The following is a 20,156-nucleotide window of genomic DNA, read 5'->3' as shown; positions in this document are numbered from 1 at the left end:
AAACCTCCACTGTGACATTCTGTGCAGCAAGAACACAGTGGCAGCTCTTTTCTACTGCTATTAGAAACATTGGAAAACCAGTGGTGGGATATTTTAACCTTCTGGGAGATTCAGTTGCTGACCTAAGAGTAGCAGTTCTCTCACAAAGGAATTTCAAAGGGAGACTAGAAAAAGAGAGTGTTGAATTGCAACTGATAATGAAACTCAAGGCAATGCATACTCCTGGATTGAATTGAGACCTAGGTTTCTTCTCTCATTACCAGTGCCTGCTCTTTTTATTTGGTGTCTGAAATCACTTCACGCTCTAAGATATAAAGACACATGGACTCACATTCTAGCTGTGTCTGAAGAAGTGAGCAGTGACTTATGAAAGCTCAGGCCCTGCCACAAATTTTTGTTAGTAATTAAAGCTGGATTCTTATTCCTTTCCATTAATAAAAGAATGCAAACTGCGCTGCTAGGTTCTTTCCCTGCTCCAACTGTAAGAAATGGAAAGGGAAAAATCTCTCTCTCTCTCTCCCTCTCTCCTTTCTCTCTTCTTCTCTCTGGCTGTTTCCCTTCCCCCCTTCATGTCTCTGTCTGTCTGTCTGTCTGTTTCTTTGGCTGTTTCCCTTCCAGAGGAGTAGAGTGAGGAGCCCTCAGCCAATTGAGAGAAGGCTTTCACTGGCTCCTTCCTCCTCTCTCCCTCAGCCAATCGAGGGAAGGCTTTCTCTGGCTTCCCTCCTCCCTCTCTTAGCCCTTCGAGGGGGGGCTTTCTTTCCTCTGTGAAGCAGTGGCTCAGTCCTTGTCCAATGGAAGAGTAGGTGATTTGTGGCAGTATGCCTGGAGAATTATAGGGGAGATGGTCCAAATGATGTATTGGGTGTTTTTTCAGTTGTTCCCACTGCATTGGATTATAAATAATCTAAATTAATATAATATAATATGATATAATATAATATAATATAATATGATATAATATAATATAATATAATATAATATAATATAATATAATATAATATAATATAATATAATATAATATAATATAATATAATATTGCAACCAATATTCAAATCAGAACATTTGAAACCTACCATGCAGCTTTGTTGCCCAAAAAGAGCTCTCAAGGCATTTTAAATTACTTACGTTAACATAATTCTTTTGGAATAAATTGGTTTATGTCCTAGTATGCCAGGAAAGAACACTTTTTAAAAAAAAGAAATTTTGACATCTGGGGTGCTGGGAATGATAATTTTAGAAAACCTGAAATATGAACAATACTTTCTTGTTAATACTGAACACACTTTGTCGCTTTAAGAACATGAAGTGTGTGGGACATAACTTTGCATAAAAGTTGTAATATTTACTGTCTTTATGAAATGATTAGCTATTCCATTAAAAATATTTTCATCCTTGAAAATTTTGTCATTATGCAAATTTTGTTCTCTACTATTTTTTTAAAAGACCCATAGTTTCTGCTTGTGAACTTTCATTGAGCTCAATGAACCTGAATAAGTAGGTTTACATGAACTGAGAATCACTTAACTCTTTACAGCTAGCAAACAAGTAAGAGCAAATGTACAATTTATTGTATCTTTATACAGGATACCTAGCATGGAACACTCACAAATTGCTCTCCTGTGGAACCAAATAGCTGACGGAATTATATATCCTGTTCCTCTTGAAAGTGGGTTTTCAACAAGTGCAAAAACAAATGCAGTAACAATAGTATCATTACCTATTTTTAGAGAGATCTGCAGGATTGGCAATCACATTACTATTCTAAAGTGCACCCTTTAAATGTGCTTTATCAGATTATTATTTGACTTGGGTGGACTAGCAGGAGCTCCTTTGCATATTAGGCCACACATCCCTAATGTAGCCAGTCCTCCAAGAACTTACAAGGCTGTTTTTTGTAAGCTCTTGGAGGATTGGCTGCATTATTTATTTATTATTATTTATTACATTCAGTTTCTATCCTGCCCTCTCTGCAAACGGAATCAGCGGGGCTAACATCAGGGATGTGTGGCCTAATATGCAAAGGAGCTCCTGCTAGAATTCCATCCCTGATTTGACATAATTCTGAAGGAAAATACTTCATGGAAAAGGTTACCTTTTCTCAGTTTTTCTCTAGAATTCCAAGTTTTCTATTTTAGACTGTGGATCAGAGTGAAAATTAAAGAAAAAAGTATCCCCCCCCCCCCAATTCTTCTGTCACTTCTGGATAATGTGAGTGTGTCAGGGGCAGTTCCCAATGCCAGTGGATATGGCGCATGCACATCGTTAAGGGTTCCCCTGAACCGGTTCAGTTCAGGCAGGCTTTGTTCAGGGGTTTGGTTTCGGGCCACCTGGTTCACAAACCCTGAGCCAAATTGGGCTTTCCCAGTCTGTGTCCATGTCTAATATTCATTGTTGTATTATCAAAATATTGTATTTTAAAATTCTGATCTGCATTAAATTTTTATTTATTTAATTAATTTGATTGGTTTAATTTGATTTATAGACCATCCTCCCCTGTGTGTTGGGATCAGGGCAGTGAACAACATATTCAATAAATATATTTGCACATCAGATTAAAACAAATTAAAAACAATAAACAAGTTTTGTAACTATCTCATATGGTGCTTAAAGGACTAATTTATGCCTTTACCATGAGAGGAGAGATGGGGGAGGCCAGGTTTGATGGAAAATAATCGCTGTTCTCAACCTCTGTCTTACAGGCCCTGAAGAACTTCACTAGGTCACATAAGGTACAGATATTAGGCAGATAGTTCCAGCAGGTTGGCACTAGGGACAGAAATGCCCTGGCTCTGGTCAAGGAAAGCCAGATATCTTTTGGGCCAGGGACCCAAGGCCGGCGTGTGGGAGTAGGCCATGTAGGCGTGTGCCTAGGGCGCTGCATGACTAGGCGCCCCCTCCCCACACGCCAGCTGGCCCATGGTGTTTTTCCCCGCCTGAGACTCGGGTAGAGGAAAGAGGCAGCTTGGCCTCACTCCCAGGCTGCCTTCCCTTGCAGGGGAGGCAGCCTGAAAATGAGGCAGAGGCCCCAAGCCACCTCTTTCCCCTGCCTGAGACTTTCTCATACCGCAGGAAAGTTAGGGGGGGGGGGCTTTGCATGGCGGGCTCCTCAAGAGGACCCCATTGTGCAAATGGGGCCATCCAACCCCACTCGGCTTCCCCGCACTGTGGGGAGATTGAGCAGGGGGTGGGCATTTACTTGGAGGGCTCTTCAAGAGGAGCCCTCCATGCAAACAGGGCCATCTGGCCCCGCTCGGCTTCCCCGTGCCGTGGGGAGGTTGAGTGGAGGTGTAGGCATTTGCATGGAGGGCTCCTCAAGAGGCTTCCCTTTGCAGCGGGAGGTTGAGTGGGGATGGGGGTGTTTGCATGGAGGGTTCCTCAAGAGGAGCCCTCTGCAAATGGCCCACATTTGGGTGGCACTGAGGGCCCTCCCCCATTGGAGGGGCGGGGGGCAGAGCCTTGCTGGGGGCGGCAAAAGCCACAGTGCTGGCCCAGCAGGGACCACTAGGAAGTTCTCACAAGATTGTAATACTCTTCTGGGTGTATATCAGGAGAGGTGATCTCATTGATATATTGTTTAGGACCTTTAGGACTGTTTAGGACCTTTAAGTTTAGTACCAAAACCTTGAATTTCATCTGGTATTCAACCTGGAGCCAGTGCATCTGGCGAAGTACTGGTTAAATGTGTGCTGTCAGAGTGGTTCCAGTAAGGACCTGGGCTGGTGCATTCTGGACCAATTGTTTCTGGATCAGCCTCAAGGGTAGCCCTGCATAGAGCGAGTTACAGTAGTCTAAACTGGAGATGACTTATTGCATAGATTACTGTTGCTAGGTCAGGGCAAGACAGGAAGGGGGGGGGAGTTGCCTTATCTGGCACAGCTGGAGGAATGCTAGTCTAGCAACATTTGTGAACTGGGCTGTGATGAATCCAGGCAGTTAGCCTGGTAGCTGGGAATAGCTTGCACTGATGGGCTGAGCAGCAGTCATGGTTACCAAAATATATCAATTTCTTGAATGCTGGCAGAGTGAGAAAAAAATGTCTCACAGAGTGAGTTCTGCTTTGGGACTGAAGCCGAGCAGAGCTGGGAGATAGCTCTGGTGTGAGTTCATTCTGGAGACGGAGGAATACAGTTGTGATCAAATGCAAGGGGATGAGAGGCAGAACTGATTTAGGAGTTCTGTCTGAGAGTGAGAGTTATCATGAAGAAACTCTCTGATTGGAAGCTGAGGGGTTTTGTCAGAACATCAGGGCAGACTCCTGGTACAGATTAAGAGCACCAACACACACAGGAAGTGAGATACTAGATTCTGGTGATTAGAGATTGTCTTATTTGGTTAATTTCCTGCCTGCTAATTGATTAGGTTATAATACCAACCAATTACTATTATTTCTCCCTTCCTTGCCTTTGTAAATCAATAAATATATGTTTTGGTTTTACATTTGAAAATGTTTGGTGCCTATTTTAATTTCTGACAGGATTTCAGTGTGTGTGACTGAGGTACTGGGGAAAGGTGACAGTAAAAATTTATAGTGGTCACCCTCCCAAGCTGACCCTGACTGGTTCCTCACATGGGCCTCCAATAAGGAGCCAACCAGAAACACACCCAGGCTCCTAGCAGTTGGTACTGGTGTTAAAGGTACACCATCAAGAGCCGGGAGCTGGCATCCCAGCCCTGAAACCCCTCCACCCAGCTGCAGAACCTCAGTCTTTGATGAATTAAATCTTAGCTGGCTGTTTCAACCATCCAACCACAGCCTCTGTCAGTTTGGCCAAAATAGCTGGGGTGGCATTTGGCTGCCCATCCTTCGATAGATACAGCTGGGTGTCATCAACTTACTGATACCAACCCAGCCCATACTCTGCACAACTTGGCAAGGGAGCACATTTTATTTATTTATTTTATGGGATTTCTATTATGTCCATCCCACCAAAGCAGGCTCAGAGCGGGTTGCAAGCAGAATAAACTACAATATATCAATAAAGCATAAGAATATAAAAGTTAAAAAATTCTCAATATAAAATAATATGAATGCAATGTAGTGGAGTGCCTCAAGGATCTGTCCTGGGACCTGATTTGTTCAACATCTTTGTAAATATTTTGGATGAAGGAATAGAGGGAATGCTTATTACATTTGCAAATGAGATTAAATTGGAAAGGGTTGGAAATGCAGTAAAACAGGGTTTCCCAGACTCCCCCCCCCCTGTGGCCCAGTTATTTTTACACTTCTTCGTGGCCCACTAAAATTTGGGGGTGGAGCCATGAGATGTTGGGGGTGGAGCTGGGAAACAGGAATTGTGTCATTTCCTGTGGTGTCACTTCCAGGTCAAGGAAGTGATGTCACTTCTGGTGCACACTGAACCAAAACTCGACCTCTTCCTGTGATGTCACTTCCAGGGCACTCCCCCTAACCTTCCTCTTCTTCTGAAGTAACTTCATTTTCAGAAAAAAACTCTCTGAAACTCATGCTGAGACAAAATGGGGGTGGAAAGTGGGCAATCTGCAACTTTTTCATACATTCCTAGGATACTCTCTTTCTACCCCCACACCTGCATGCACCTGTTTGTGTGTTCTTCTCCAGCTTGCAAGCACTCCTAATGCTCATTTTCAATTGCCTGCAGTACCTACACACCCCTTCCTCAACAGCACTGACTGTGTATGCAGTTGGGAGTGTTGTTGCCATTGCCATCAGGAATGCCAGCACTGTGTACCACCCACACGTGGCCCTGGCAGCTGCTCTACCTCAAAATATGCTGACACATTTAGTAGGCCCTTCCTTCAGCTGCTATTAGTGGAACCCTGCCTCAAGCTACAACCCAGCTTGCTTGGTTTCAAGAAAATCTTTTGACAGCTATTTTTCATACTTTTCCTTGGCTGATATACTGGGAAATTGCTGTGAAAGGTGGCAGAGAATTGTACTGCAATTAATTAATTTCAAGTTATATGAAGTTCATACAAGCTTTTTTTCAGTTATCCCAAAAAGTATTTATGAGGGGCTTGCAGCTTTTTTCTGGCTGTATTTCCCATGCCTTTAAAAGCAACCTGTTGTGCAGATATTTATCCAGTGAACTTATTTCATCCTTTTAAATATCTACAGGAGGAGTTTAATTTTGGTGTCAGACAGCTGTTAAAAGCAGGACCAGTAAAATGGTGCCAAGTTCATAGTACCATCACTTCCAGTGCTGTTGAGAAATACAGCAGTAATCTTCAATAATCTCTTTCTGCCCCACACCTCTCACTCTCACTCACTCACACAGAAATCTCATAGAAAGGCCAGCTGGCTGCAACTGGGGGTGCCAACTTTTCATTGGCAGACCTCCTATGTTTGCAACAACAGTATAATGAACAGAAAAGTTTCATTCAGTAAAAATTGAAGGAGAGAAAGGGAAAGAATGAAATGGAAAGGAAAGGAAAGGAAAAGAAAAGAAAGACATGGAAAGAAAGAACATAAGAGAAGCCATGTTGAATCAGGCCAATGGACCATCCAGTCCAAAATTCTCTCACACAGTGCCCAAAAAGTACCAGAATGTCCACCATTGGGGCCAGGGCACTAGAAGCTCTCCCACTGTTGCTCCCCGCCCCAGCACCAAGAATACAGACAGAGCATCACTTGCAAAGAAAGAAAGAAGGGAGGACAAAGAAACAAAAAAGCCTTACTCACCATCAGATGACCCCAGCCAGCAACAATTCTGCCCAGGAGTCATTTGGTTAAAAAAAATAGCAACTAGAATGCCCACTCCCCGCCATCCCAGCTGAGAAAAACATCCTCCCCTCCTTTGCCTCCTGGGGAAATCTCCCCAAAAGAACATACTGCAAGGCATATGAAAGCTCATACCTTGAAGAACATTTCATGGGTCTAAAGTGCCAGTGGACTGGCTTTTCTTGTGATCTGGTATTGAGGCTTCCGTGGCCTGGTACTGGGTCATGACCCTGCAAATGGGAAACGCTGCAGTAGAAGACAGAATCAGAATACACAATGATCTTGACAAGCTGGAAAACTGGGCTGAAACAAATAAAATGAATGTTAACGGGGATAAATGTAAAGTTCTGCATTTAGGTAGGAAAAATCCAATGCATAATTATAGGATAGGCCAGACTTGTCTTGGCAGTACTGTGTGCATACGCTGAACATGTGTGGTGCAGTGGCTAAAAAGGCAAATGCAATTTTGGGCTGCATTAACAGAAGTATAGTGTCCAGATTATGTGAAGTGATGGTATCGCTTTACTCTGCTTTGGTAAGACCTCACCTGGAGTATTGTGTTCAGTTTTGGGCACCACATTTTAAGAGGGATATATAGACAAGTTGGAACGGGTCCAGAGGAGGACAACAAAGATGGTGAGGGGTTTGGAGACCAAATCCTATGAAGAAAGATTGAAGGAGCTGGGTATGTTTAGCCTGGAGAGGCGGCGGCTGAGAGGTGATATGATCACCATCTTTAAGTACTTGAAGGGCTGTCATATAGAAGAATTATTTTCTGTTGCCCCAGAAGGTAGGACCAGAAAGAATGGGTTGAAATTAAATCAAAAGAGTTTCTGGCTCAACATTAGGGAGAACTTCCTGACCATTAGAGCGGTTCCTCAGTGGAACAGGCTTCCACAGGAGATGGTGGGCTATCCTTCCTTGGAGGTTTTTAAACAGAGGCTAGATGGCCATCTGACAGCAATGAGGATCCTGTGAATTTAGGGGAAGGTATTTGTGCATTGTGCAAGGGGTTGGACTAGATTATCTTGGGGGTCTGTTCCAACTCTATAATTCTAAGATGACAATAGCTCCCTAGTCTAGATGTAAAGCAACATTGGAGAGAGGATTGCTCCCTGAGGGACCCCACATTGCAAGGGGTGTCAAGGTGACACCCTCTCTCCTAGCAACACTCTCTGTCCCCAATCCTAGAGAAAGCTGAATCATCAAGCTATGTGTTTAAAGTGGCCTAGACCAGTAATTCACAATCTATGCCAGGCTCCTGTGCTGTGAAATATATCTAAATTAAAGACTGATGTGAGCTTCACAAAGGGGGCTGCCTGTTGCATCTCAGTATATTTCAGTGATCTGTGCTTTCCTCTTTACAATCAGTTTCTTTGCCTGATTTCAACTAGTGGGTCATTCTGCCATCCCTTTGCATCATTAGTGATATTTAGGAGAATTGCTGTCTCTCATTGGCAATCCATCTCACCAGTGACTTGCTCAGAAAAAACATAGTAAAAGGAAGATGTTGTTTGTTCCCATGCTTACACACTGTAAAGGTAAACCTTTCTTCTGTAAGAGTGACGTGTGCCTCTAATTTTGATTCAGAAAACAGTGAGCATCCATTGCTGAGAGTGTTGCAAATGCTTTTCTTCACTTAAGTGTGTGCCGAAAACTTTTCAAGAAGACTGAACAGTCCTGAAATAGTGAACTCTCAAATGATTGTTTACATTTCTCTTTTCATAGTATACGTTACATGCGCTTTTGAATATTACATGTAGGGATCTGTTCTGTTTCTATTACTGAGTAACCATATTCAGTAGTAACAGGGATCAGAGGCTGAGTTGTTCTGCATTTCCATATGTCTCCTAACATGACGATGATGAGGTATAATTATTTTCACTCTTGACTGAAGCACAATTCCATTGTCTCTCTCTTTCATAACTGTCACTTCTTCAGTGTGCGGCCTGACCTGCAATCATTGCAGATGCTTTGCTGCTTGGGGAAGAGCATCTCACTTTCAATATAGTTCCCAAAGCACTCTAAATATTTATGTTTTATACATCTCTCTTTCCAGCCTCCACACACAATCCCAAAGTGAGCCTCTTCTTTTTCTGACATAGAGTGGTAGTGTGAGTAATTTTATTTTTAATGAGGAAATTTGGGGGATCTTCCAAATGACATCTGTATTCTGTCCTGTGCATATAAGTTCTTAACTGCTCAAGGTACAGTTCAGCTGACCTCAGTGTGCTGCTATCATACGTGGAGCAGACAGAACAGTCCTTGGGTACATTGCAGATTGATATATCCCCGGCTTTGACAGCTGTAGCATTGGGTTGCTGGGCCAATTTAAGACTGGAAGTGTGGTCTTATTTGAGAGGAAATTATTTGGCTTCCAAAACCATTTACAGCACTGTCTTATTAAAATTCATTAATTGTGCAAGCAAGGATTTTTTGTTTTTTGTTTAATAAAGGCTTTAAAACCCTTTACTACAATTGGGGTAATTTCCAGCTGCTATTATTGCTTTTCAGACACAGTCTGCAGAATGAAATGAAGTCTATTGAGTAGGATAATGGTGGGCAGTTTAGTTAGATATTCAGATATGTCGAGTATTAATGTTATATTCACTGGCACATGTAAAAACCTGTTGCTGTACAGTAGGCTAGATCCTAGTGTGGCTCCTTGAAGAATTGAGGGAGGGGGACATATAATCCACTTTCTTGAAAATCTCTTCCTCCTGGACTTGCTAACTTTTTTTCTTTCCCCCTCTCCTTCAACTGATTCTCAGCTTTTCTTATCAGACTATATCTTGGAGCATGCTGAGTCCTCTTTGATGGGGGGGGATCTTTTCCCTCTCTTTAAGCCATAATGTCCTGCATATCTGGGTGGTCTTCTTGAGTTCATGGAGCTCTGTTCCTTATCTGCAAGTGGCCCAATATTGCTGCTCATGACTGACATGGGGGTCCGATCCAGCCACTTTACTATCAGATACAATGATATTATCTGGGGCTCATCTAGATAGCATACAATGATACTATCTAGGGCTCATCTAGATAGCATTGGGAGTGTTGCTGAATGTAGCATTATCACAACCATTCTATGTTCTGAAGTATTGAAATGCAGAACCATAGAGCATGGGTAGACAGTCCAGCTTCTGTAAGCTAAGGAAAAGGTCTGTTTGGTTTGAAGAAAGCTTATATAGGGCCAGGATGGCAATGGAATTGCATGAACTGATAGGCAGACTGAAAATGTAAAGCTTATTTAAGAATGGTAGGAAGATGAAGAAGTCAGGAAGCCAAGTAATATACCGAGTCCGGTACAAGGTGCTGGTTATCACCTTTAAAGCCCTATATGGCTTGGGACCTGTCTACCTGAAGGACCGTCTTTCCCCGCACGTTCCCCAGAGAGTACTGAGGTCGGGAACACAAAATCTCCTTACTATCCCTGGGCCGAAGGAAGCCCGGTTGAAGTCCACCAGAGAAAGGGCTTTCTCTGTTATGGCCCCTACATGGTGGAATCAGCTGCCGGAAGAGGTGAGGGCCCTGCGGGACCTTGTTCAGTTCCGCAGGGCCTGTAAGACGACCCTCTTCCGGCTAGCCTTTACTTAGCTTGAGAATTTTACTGTAACTTGCTGGATTCCTTTTATATATAGCTGAAATATTTATGTGTATTAATAACTAGGGTTTTATCTGTTTTATCTGTTTTATCTGTTTAAATATGGATCCCTTTATATGTGTAATTTTGATGGATCTACTATTGGAAGCCGCCCTGAGCCACTTGTGGGAAGGGCGGGATATAAATCTTAAATAAATAAATAAATAAATAAATAAAGTGTTGTGTATGATGAGAACATGCTTTGTCTGTGTAAATGGGCCAGCTTCCCTGTTTGTTCCCCATTTAATTCCAGTCACCTGAACGTAAGGAAGAAAACCTTCCTTTTTACTGCCTCTCACTCTAAGGAGCTGCTAATTTGGGTTCTACATCCAACTTAGAGGAACAAACCTAATCTGGGGAAAGACCAGCACAACTATCACCCAAAGGCTCATTTGATTAAGTGGCAAAGCCAATTTGGTAGAAGTGCTGAGACATTGAAGATGATGAAATCAGATGACTTCATCAAGGGGAATAATACACTGAAGCAGATACAGTAATATCAGGCAGATATGAATAGCATTAAACAGTGGAATGCTTATGTTAATATGCAAATATTCCAAATGACCATGCATTCTGTGTGGCCCGTAAGAGGTCCCAGAAGTAGAGATAGATGGCAAAGTGGAGGCTTCTATCTATTCAGATGGAAATCCAAAAGCCTCAAGTTGGGGTCCCAAATGTCTGTGCAACCAGCAATCCAAAAAGTAAATCCAAGGGAAAGCAAGATCCCCATGTCATTGTGGCTGTTGGGGGCTTAAGCCACTGCACAAACATAAGAGGTCTGTCTGAATCAGATCAGAACTCAGTACTTACTGACATGGTCCAAAACAGCAATCCAAGCAATAATTCAAAAGTCAGTGTAAGGGGAAGAACAGCAAGGTGGCATGTTAATGTGTTCTATGAATGGGATGCTTCCCTTCTCAAGTATTGGGCAGGCAAAAGCTCCCCTTGAAAAAATAAAGGCAAAGCAGGTGTGAACATGGCTGACCCTTGCAACTCAGGATGCATAGAGATGTGAGCCCCCCTCCCCCCCCCAAAAAAAGTGGAGGGAAAACTCCATTTTTAATAATATTTTTTTCGTTGCTGAATGGGGAGGGAAACCTCCTATGAACTATTTGGTCCTTGGAAACTATTTAATGGTTTTCAAGTCAAGATTTTACTCCAAATGTGAAAAACAATGAGGGCTCTGCTTGATTTTAACAGTGAATAATTGGGAAATTTGGGGGAGCACTGAAAATTACTCCTAAAAAATAAAACTTTTTAAAAAACAAGGCTTTAGTAAAATGTGTAGTATGCCTTCTATAAACATTTTCAGTCTACAATATTAGATAATTCTTCTAAATGGTAGATATACACCATTTTAAAGCGTATGTTTATTATCGTGCTCCAAAAACTGCTGATGAGGCAGAGTTACAGCTGCTTTAGACTTAGGTCTGGCAGCTCCAGCCTCACCTCTTAAGCATTTGAGCCACCAAATTTCCTTCAGACCAAAAGATTTGAACACTGTGTTCTAGATGAGGGACGGGTTTATTGATATCATTTTAAGAAGATGAATGTTATAAGGCTTGCTTTAATATTGATAGTTCTTATGTTGTTTTTATGATTTTATTGTTTTCTGCAGAATGCGATATATATATTTTCTAAACAGAAACCTAAAAGGGCTCAAGCAGGAAGTGGAACTGGTGAATAGATGGCACAAATTATGTGCTGTTGGTAGGAGATGATCACATAGGCAAGGGAACTTGGGACTCTGAATCAGCCTACATTTGCTAGGCTCCACCACTGAGAGAAGACCAGTATAGAGTTGTAAAACTGTGTAATTCTGCTATTGATATCTCTTATTGTCATAGGAATTCAATCTTGATCTAGCAGAAATTGTTCTTGCTTAAGCTTGTGTGAAGGTAAATGTGTTTACATTTAAAGCTGTTACTTTTCCTCTGCATGAAAGAGAGGTTCCCTGAGCTATTGAGTGATTAAGTATCACAGAACAACTAGGTAGACTTTTACTTTAGTATCAATTTATTCAATGTGTTCTATCTTCTGCTTGTGTTTTAAGGCTGATAAAGAATTTGTATGGTCTTTATGGAAGCGTCTCCAGGTCGCAAACCCAGATATTTCACAAGCAGTAAGCTTAGTTGTGGAAAGGTAAGTATGAGGACTTTTTAATAATGGAATTCTTTGGACAAGTTTGTTTTCTGGGTTTCAGTCTCCTGGATGAGACAAAACTGCTTAACTGCCATCCGAGAAGAGGGAGATAACTCACTGTGGCTATAGTCATATGGACACTTTCCTGTAATTTTGATCATTACATGAGTTTAATCAAGCGATGAATAATAAGATCTGAGTAAATTTACATTTAATAATACAACAGTCATTTGATAAAACAACAAAATCAAAGTCAGTTCTGAAATGGGAAAAGTATGTTTTTGTTGTATTGTGTGGTATCTGTTCACTAGAAAGTGTGTTCCTCCAGCACTAGGAATTTCCATTCACACATGATCATTGTCTTTCAGTGGGCCATTGGTTGGAGAGTTGGGCTAACAAAGGTAAGGCTGAGGACCCTATATATTCTGTTATTTTATACAAGTAACCAACAACATTTATATAACAGACAACATTGTAAACTACCAACCAGAGTAAAATGGACAGTATAATTATTAACAGCAGCCTGAAACTATAAAATAGTTAATAATTGTGGCTTCTTTGTAGTCCCACATGGTGACTGCACAGTTGCAGGCCAGTCACGGAAGAGCTAACAAGCTTTACAAAGATCTTTCTATAGCCTTGGAGTGACCTTCCCCACTTCCATCTTAGTGTATCCCTTTTCCTGCCCAGTAGGTCATGTGGTGGGGTGATTACTCTTCCCTCAGTTCTCCTTTTGCTGTCTTAAGGAGAGCATGAGCCTTTCTTTTCTCTGTTGGTCTTCTGCATCATCATGAGTACTATATGCCTGATGGCTTTATTAAAAAAGCATGAGGAGTGTCTGATGAACAGGGGGCCAAAATGGTCCAGAACGATTACCATAAATACTGCCTACTTTGTTTAGGCTATAGGCTGTTTGTCATTTCAGGTTAATTATAGCTCTCATGGTAGTGAAGGGAGAACTGAGGGAAGAGAGCTCGACCCATCCCATCACAGGATTCTTTGGGTGGGAAAAAGGATATACTGAGGGGGTGGGGAGAAGCACTCCAAGGTTCTAAAAACATGTTTGTAAGGCCTGTTTGCTCTTCCGTGGCTGATCTTCAACTTCACAAGACCAATCGAGAACAATAGTTACAGCCAGTAAGGACAACCCTGTTTATTTCTTCCTTGGTGAGAGTAGGGAAAAGTCTCTTGATGGCACTTGCCATCTGCAGTCTTTAAGTACCTTTACTAAATATAATAGACTGCCTCATTAATTGGGGGTACCCTTTTAACCAACAGGTTTTGAATTAGATGATTTAACTAATTAATTGACAAAATATTGCTTCCATTTTAATAATCTTTGATATTGGTCTCTGTAAGAATCTTTTTGCTTGTTTTCCCCTTTACTGACTGAAAAGTATTCAGCCATGTCAGCTTTGATTGTTTTCTGATGGAAGGAAGGACATACATACTTGAAAAAGTTTATATCGTTTATTATTTTCTGCTCTAGATATACTTGTTGCAAATGAATGGTTAATAACCACAAATTTTATAGCTTGGTAAATTTGACCTATTAAATAACATTTTATTTAACAGGGTCAGACTTTATCAAGCTATAAAATAATTGTTAACTATTCATTTAGAATAACACTTCAATTACAGGGAATAACCATTCATTTGGAATAACATTTTAACAGTGCCGAACTATTAAATTACTGTTGATTTTATTGAGATATTTTATGGATTAAGAGAGAAGACTTGCAGCACAAGGCTGTCTATGGTTATAGCCACATTCATCACAGCAGAGTGTTAAGAGGTAATGCATCACTTACTCAGGAGGGGGCTTCTGGATTGTATGTGTTCTGCTAGAAAGGATTGAGTGATTGTGGTCATGTGTGGTCTTTTTCTTTTTTCCTTGTCCAGCATAGTTCACTGTTAACTGTTAAATGAAGATACATATTCACGATTTCTTCCCAGTTAAGGCACAATCAGGCTGTGTTAACTAAATTGTTGTATGTTCTTTGGCTTCAGAATATAAGAAGTGCTTTGCTGGGTTCTTTGTGAAATAATTAGCGACTAGCAGGTGCTGGGTGTTCCACTGGAAATTGGGTAACAGTCCAAAGAGGAACCACAGGCTGCCTTCTACTCACTTCTGTTTTAGGGGAGCCTTCCTGAGCTGAATGTTCTTTTTCTGTTAGAGAAGCTTGGCTAGTTACTGCACTCTAACTGAAGCTGATTATGGTCAGGGCTTTTTTTTGAGCAGGAACGCACAGGAACACAGTTCCGGCTGGCTTGGTGTCAGGGGGTGTGGCCTAATATGTAATGAATTCCTGCTGGGCTTTTTCTACAAAAAGCCCTATGTTAACCAATGGTGTCATCAAGGTGTGTGTGGCCTAATATGCAAAAAAGTTCCTGCGGGACTTTACCAAGTGAATGAAACTCTTGGGAAGGAAAAGGAGATATCAGTTATGAACCTAAAGGAGAGGGAATTACTCACCTGAATCTTATTTCCAGGCATTCATGTTGAGAAGAACTTAGAGGAGCAACCCTAAACTTGGTGAAAGTTGCTTAAGCTAGATGAAGTAGTGAACAAATGAGGGCTATTCTAATGGAATCCCAACTTTAGAGCTAGTAAAACTAAGCTAACTATTCTGGTGCAGGCATAGAAGCTGAAGCCCTTGAAGATGGGAGTCTCTTTTCTTAGGTGGATGTAATGGTTAGAAGGATTATGGTATTTGAGTGTTGATCCCACTTTCTTGAGTGATTCAGAAGAAAATGCCTGCAAGATACTATGCAGAGCATCTAAACTCCCTCTGAAGTGGAGAAGGAGAGGAACTTAGAGTAAAACAAAGGTCGGGGCAGGAGGAAGTTTCCAGATGGTTTGCATCTCTTCTCTCTGTCCCATTCTGTTGCTGGTTGAATTTTGATGACCTAAAGGAACTGCAGGTCTTAAAACAGAATTCCCCAGTTCCTTTACCAAATCTTTAACCATAATCAAGTTGCAAACAGCAATGTTCAGGTGTCTTACAGTGCAATCTTAAGCAGGTCTACTCAGAATTCTACTAGAGTCTGTTCAATGGGACTTACTCCCAGAAAAGTGTTCTTAGAATTGCACTGTGTTTAGGATCAGACTGCAAGGTTTCTACTGATTATTTTTCTACAACTTAACTTGACATAAAAACTGTGTTTGTTTACAACATGAACCAAATACACAGTAATCCTGACAACATATATTGAACTAATTCATCTAAACCTGCTGTTGTTGGTTAATATATGTGTTTTTCTATGGGATTCTTGTAACAGCAAAAGAAGTCAAGCCAATTTCAATCTAAAATTGATTTTCCTTGGTGGAATGTCCAAACAGTTTGTTAGCTGTTACTTGGCTCTGCATGTATGTTTGTGTTCATGCAGAATGACCAGCAAATGAATTGAAGCAGATTTATTTCTCTTACCATAAGAAGAACAGGGAAAGAAATGTGATTAGGATTCCCAAGTTCCCACCAGGGGTGGGTTTTCCCTCAATTTCAGGATCTCCTTTCTGCCGCTCCATAATGGTCTGGCAGGGGAGCCCTGCCCCCTAAGAGCTCCAGTGCTCCGTGACATGCCTGGTGCGATGATGTCACTTGGAAGTGACATTATCATGCTGGCCATGCCACACGCACAATGCTCTAGCCGTTAAACTCTATGGAGCCATAGAGTTTTTTACCTGATTGCTAGAGTGTTGTGCATGTGATGTGCCTGGTGCAATAATGTCCCTTCCGGGTGATGTCATCATGCCACACGTGCTTTGCATGTGTGGAAACCATCTCCTGCCAAGAGCCAAGTAAGACTTGGCAATCCTAACAGTGACTTTACAGTTCTTACCCTTTCCCTAATTATCCAGCAGGAGCCCCGTGGCGCAGAGTAGTAAAACTGCAGTCCAAGCTCTCTGTTCACGACCTGAGTTCGATCCCAGCAGAAACTGGATTCAGGTAGCCAGCTCAAGGTTGATTCAGCCTTCCATCCTTCTGAGGTTGGTAAAATGAGTACCCAGCTTGTTGGGGGGGGAAGTGTAGATGACTGGGGAAGGAAATGGCAAACCACCCCGTGAAAAGTCTGCCGTGAAAATGTGATGATGCAACGTCACCCCAGAGTTGGAAATGACTGGTGCTTGCACAGGGGACTACCTTTACCTTTTTAATTATCCGGTAAGCTTTTAGATAAGTATAATACAAAAGATGATTTGAGGGTCTTATGAACTATTCCAAGGATTGTGCCTCAAGTGGAACGTGGAAGAGCTTGGATTACTATTTTGGGGGCACCAGAAGAGGGTGGACTGAAAAATTACATTCTCTGTCAACATACTTCTTTCAGTATTTACCAAAGAAAACTGTAGCATGACAAAAGAGGAATACCTAGCTTTGAAGCAAAAAAGAATAGTTGTATACAGGTATTTGGTCTAATCATTTTTATTTAACCACTTCATGTTGCAGTAGGCTTTGTATATGCAACCCTTTTAAGAACCTTTTCTATGAAGCATTTTAATTAAGTTTAATTAAGCTGTACTGTTGAAAAAATCATTTGGGAAAACACACCTTTGTACTGATCTGATGTGGGAATATTTTAACATTGAACAAAGGAAAGTTACTTTTCTTTTTCAGAAGTCTTTCATGTTCCCAAACTGGGATTGGTGCCCTAAAAATTTCAAAATTAAATTGAAACCTCATTGCAAGTAGTGAGGTTTCCTGCGATAGATAAAATAGATTTCATTCTTCAGCATTTGTTGCACTTGTTATTTGGTGACTATAACTATCATCTGTTTTAATATTCAGGTACAAACAAAAATGTATCTTTACTGTGCAAATGAGAAAACCCTTTGGGATATGCTAAGCCTCCAGGTATTTTCAAACAAGCCATTGTTATAGTATATCCATATTAGTGTACTTTCTGACTACTTTAAATACTATTGATCTCTGAATTATGTAAAAAAGGTATAGGTTATTTCTAGTTCATTTGCCTTTTGAAACTTTTTTGATTAAAAAACCCCAAAAACAGATAAATACTTAATTGGTATTTTTGTGTACCTGCATTCATCAGGTACAATTAGGAAGTACTTTAATTATGTAGCAAATGTTTAAAGAAAAACAGAATTTTAAAGGACAGTTAACATTTTTTGAAGGCCGCCTCTCCAATGTTTTAGAGGGTTATTTATCTTTACTGATAACATATTATGACCATTATCTTGATAGGGGTATATGTTTATGAAAGGAACTTTATGGAAAAAATATTGTAGCTGGATGGGAATATTGTGTCAGATGGGGAAACATCCAGTCTAGCCTTGTTAAGTGAAACTGGATTCCTCCAAACCAACTGTAGAGGTTTGAAGTAAGGTTGGAATTAGTTGTTTCTTCCCAGCTGACAGGATTCAAAACTGTGTTCTGTGTTCTAGAGCTTCAGATGAGATTCTGCTTCTTGTAATATTTTATAGGATTTTGAAGTCATTTGGAGTAGAAGTCATTTGTAGTGGAACAGATTTCAACCAGTTTTCCAAGTGTCTTCCCTTCAAGATAATCCATTAGCTAAGTTTATAGTTACTAATGTTTATCTAAGGCTGCTAATGTTATTTAAGTCAGGAACATAGAGTACTGCATCATTTAAATGCCACATTTTAAATTTTGCCTTGAGGGGGGTGGAGGTGCAACATGTTTTTCAGGGCTAGACTGGAGCTCTAGTTTCCAATCCCTATAGAACTAAAATCAACAGTACAATCCTAAATGGAGTTATGCCCTTCTAAGCCCGGTGACTACAGTTGCATGAGTAGGCTGTGCATCATTTAGAAAAAGCTAGGTAGTAAGTTTATATGCTGAGTTTATGTCTGTGTAGTCAGTGGCAATTAATGGTATTGCATGGCATAGTTGGAACTTCGAGGATCAAGTCAAGCTTCAGTTCCAGGTGGTGGTGCAAAAATGCTCAGTATTGATCCACTTTAGAGCATTTAGTTAACACTAAGATCACAGTGTTGAACACATTTGTTATGAGGGCCAGATCTGACATAAATGAGACCTTGTTGGGCCAGGCAATGTGTGTCATGAAATGTAATGCCATATAGTAAATATATAAACTTTATAAAGGACAGAGACAACACAATTAAAGATTTTTTTAAAAACTAAAATAAAATATGCTTAAAGTATTAGCACTTTTGCAATATTGTGGTCAGTATCAAAGCAAGCGCTCTCCCCCCCTCCTCAAGAGAAGAGCCGCAGCCAATGGTTTTGCTCTGTAGCTTCTGTGCAATTGAGAAATCCTGATAAAGCAAGCTGTGACATAGAAGGAAGTAAGAGAGAGGGAAAAGAAAGCAGATTTGCTCACAGGCCTGATAGGAGCCCTCTTGGGGGCCTGATCCGGACCATGGGCTGCACATTTGACACCCGTGACTTCTTGCCTTTGATGGGTAGACATATAACCTGAAAAAGGCTGCTATACTAAACATATATTATGTGAAGTTTTCCCCTGTCCCAATTCTGTAGGTGGATGGGAGATATGAAAAGAAACACTCATGGGAAAGCTGTGTGAGAATGTACATGTGCAAAACATTTAAAATACAGTTTATAACACTTTCAAATGTTTAAAAAACAAGAGTTTTTTTTAGTGTTTGAGGGTGCTTCTTACAACTTGTAATCAAATCAATATTTGAATGTGGCTTGATTAGTTCATTATTAATTGAAATGAAATACAAAAAAATATATAAAAGAAGACAAAATTATAAATATTGTGTTAGTTGCTCTTTGTGTTACAACAGTTCTTTCCTGCTTGTTAAAAAATTTTCCTTATTCAAATTGTGTCTAGATATTCCTTATATCTTTATGCATTTCTAATAAGAAACTGCTTCTTTCACTGTCTTATTTCAAACATTGCTTGTAGGAGAAATGCTGGGTCCCTCCATTAAATGGGGGTAAAGATCTAACCAACTGGAATCTGTTTAAACTACTTGGTCTGTTGGGTTTCTAGTCTGAAATAGACCAACACCAATTTTGCAGCCAAATGTTTAAATTCATGAGCAGGCAACTGTATTGGTTTTAAGTGTCAGCTTTCTCTAGGGATGGTGGATTATGTCCAGCATGGCCCTCAACTGTGGAACATGGCTTTGTGACTGGATGAACAATGCTGTTCTGTGGTTTTCTATTTACATGAATTTGAGCATTTATTTGTACTGTCCTACTTGATGTTCTGCTGGGGGAAAAAAACGAAGTGGCAAAATTTAAATATGTGATTTATTTCTGATCTTCTGGTGGCAATATGAAGAGAACTTGTTTATATTAAATCATTTAGCAGTTGTCATTGATTATGCTGCATATGGGCAGAATAATTCAATCAATGAAACTCTGTCATTTTTCAGCCTCCCTCATTGGTTAATGACAGTATATAATCCAGTGTCATATATAGACTGAGTGCCCATATTGTGTCTGAAAGGTTAGTATTAAACTCTCCATTTGCTTTTAGCTTTTCTCATCTATTAAGATCTTTGTACGTGTATATTAATATCTATTAAGATTCTTTGTACATGTATATTAATATAGGTTTCTAAATAAGTATTTTGTTTTTAGTCAGATCCCCAGTTATCACTTAGTATGCTGGTTAGAATCACATCGTATTGAGGTGTATAACCTTTACCTCTAAGGTCAAATAATTGTGATTGTTGAAAATTGATGAAAGTTTAATACC

General features: G+C 40.5%; 1 protein-coding gene across 1 annotated transcript in view; it reads left to right on the top strand.

Moving 5' to 3' along the window:
- Positions 1-20,156, top strand: part of CNTLN (centlein) — a 380,111-nt gene that overhangs the window by 18,694 nt on the left and 341,261 nt on the right. The window contains exon 2 of the mRNA XM_060236541.1: positions 12,388-12,476. Within this exon, the coding sequence (XP_060092524.1) occupies positions 12,388-12,476 (89 nt within the window). The remainder of the gene's footprint in view (positions 1-12,387; positions 12,477-20,156) is intronic.

This window comes from Heteronotia binoei, chromosome 4, assembly GCF_032191835.1.
Source record: "Heteronotia binoei isolate CCM8104 ecotype False Entrance Well chromosome 4, APGP_CSIRO_Hbin_v1, whole genome shotgun sequence".
NCBI classification, from domain to species: Eukaryota; Metazoa; Chordata; class Lepidosauria; order Squamata; family Gekkonidae; genus Heteronotia; species Heteronotia binoei.
This window is presented reverse-complemented; position numbering and strand designations above follow the sequence as displayed.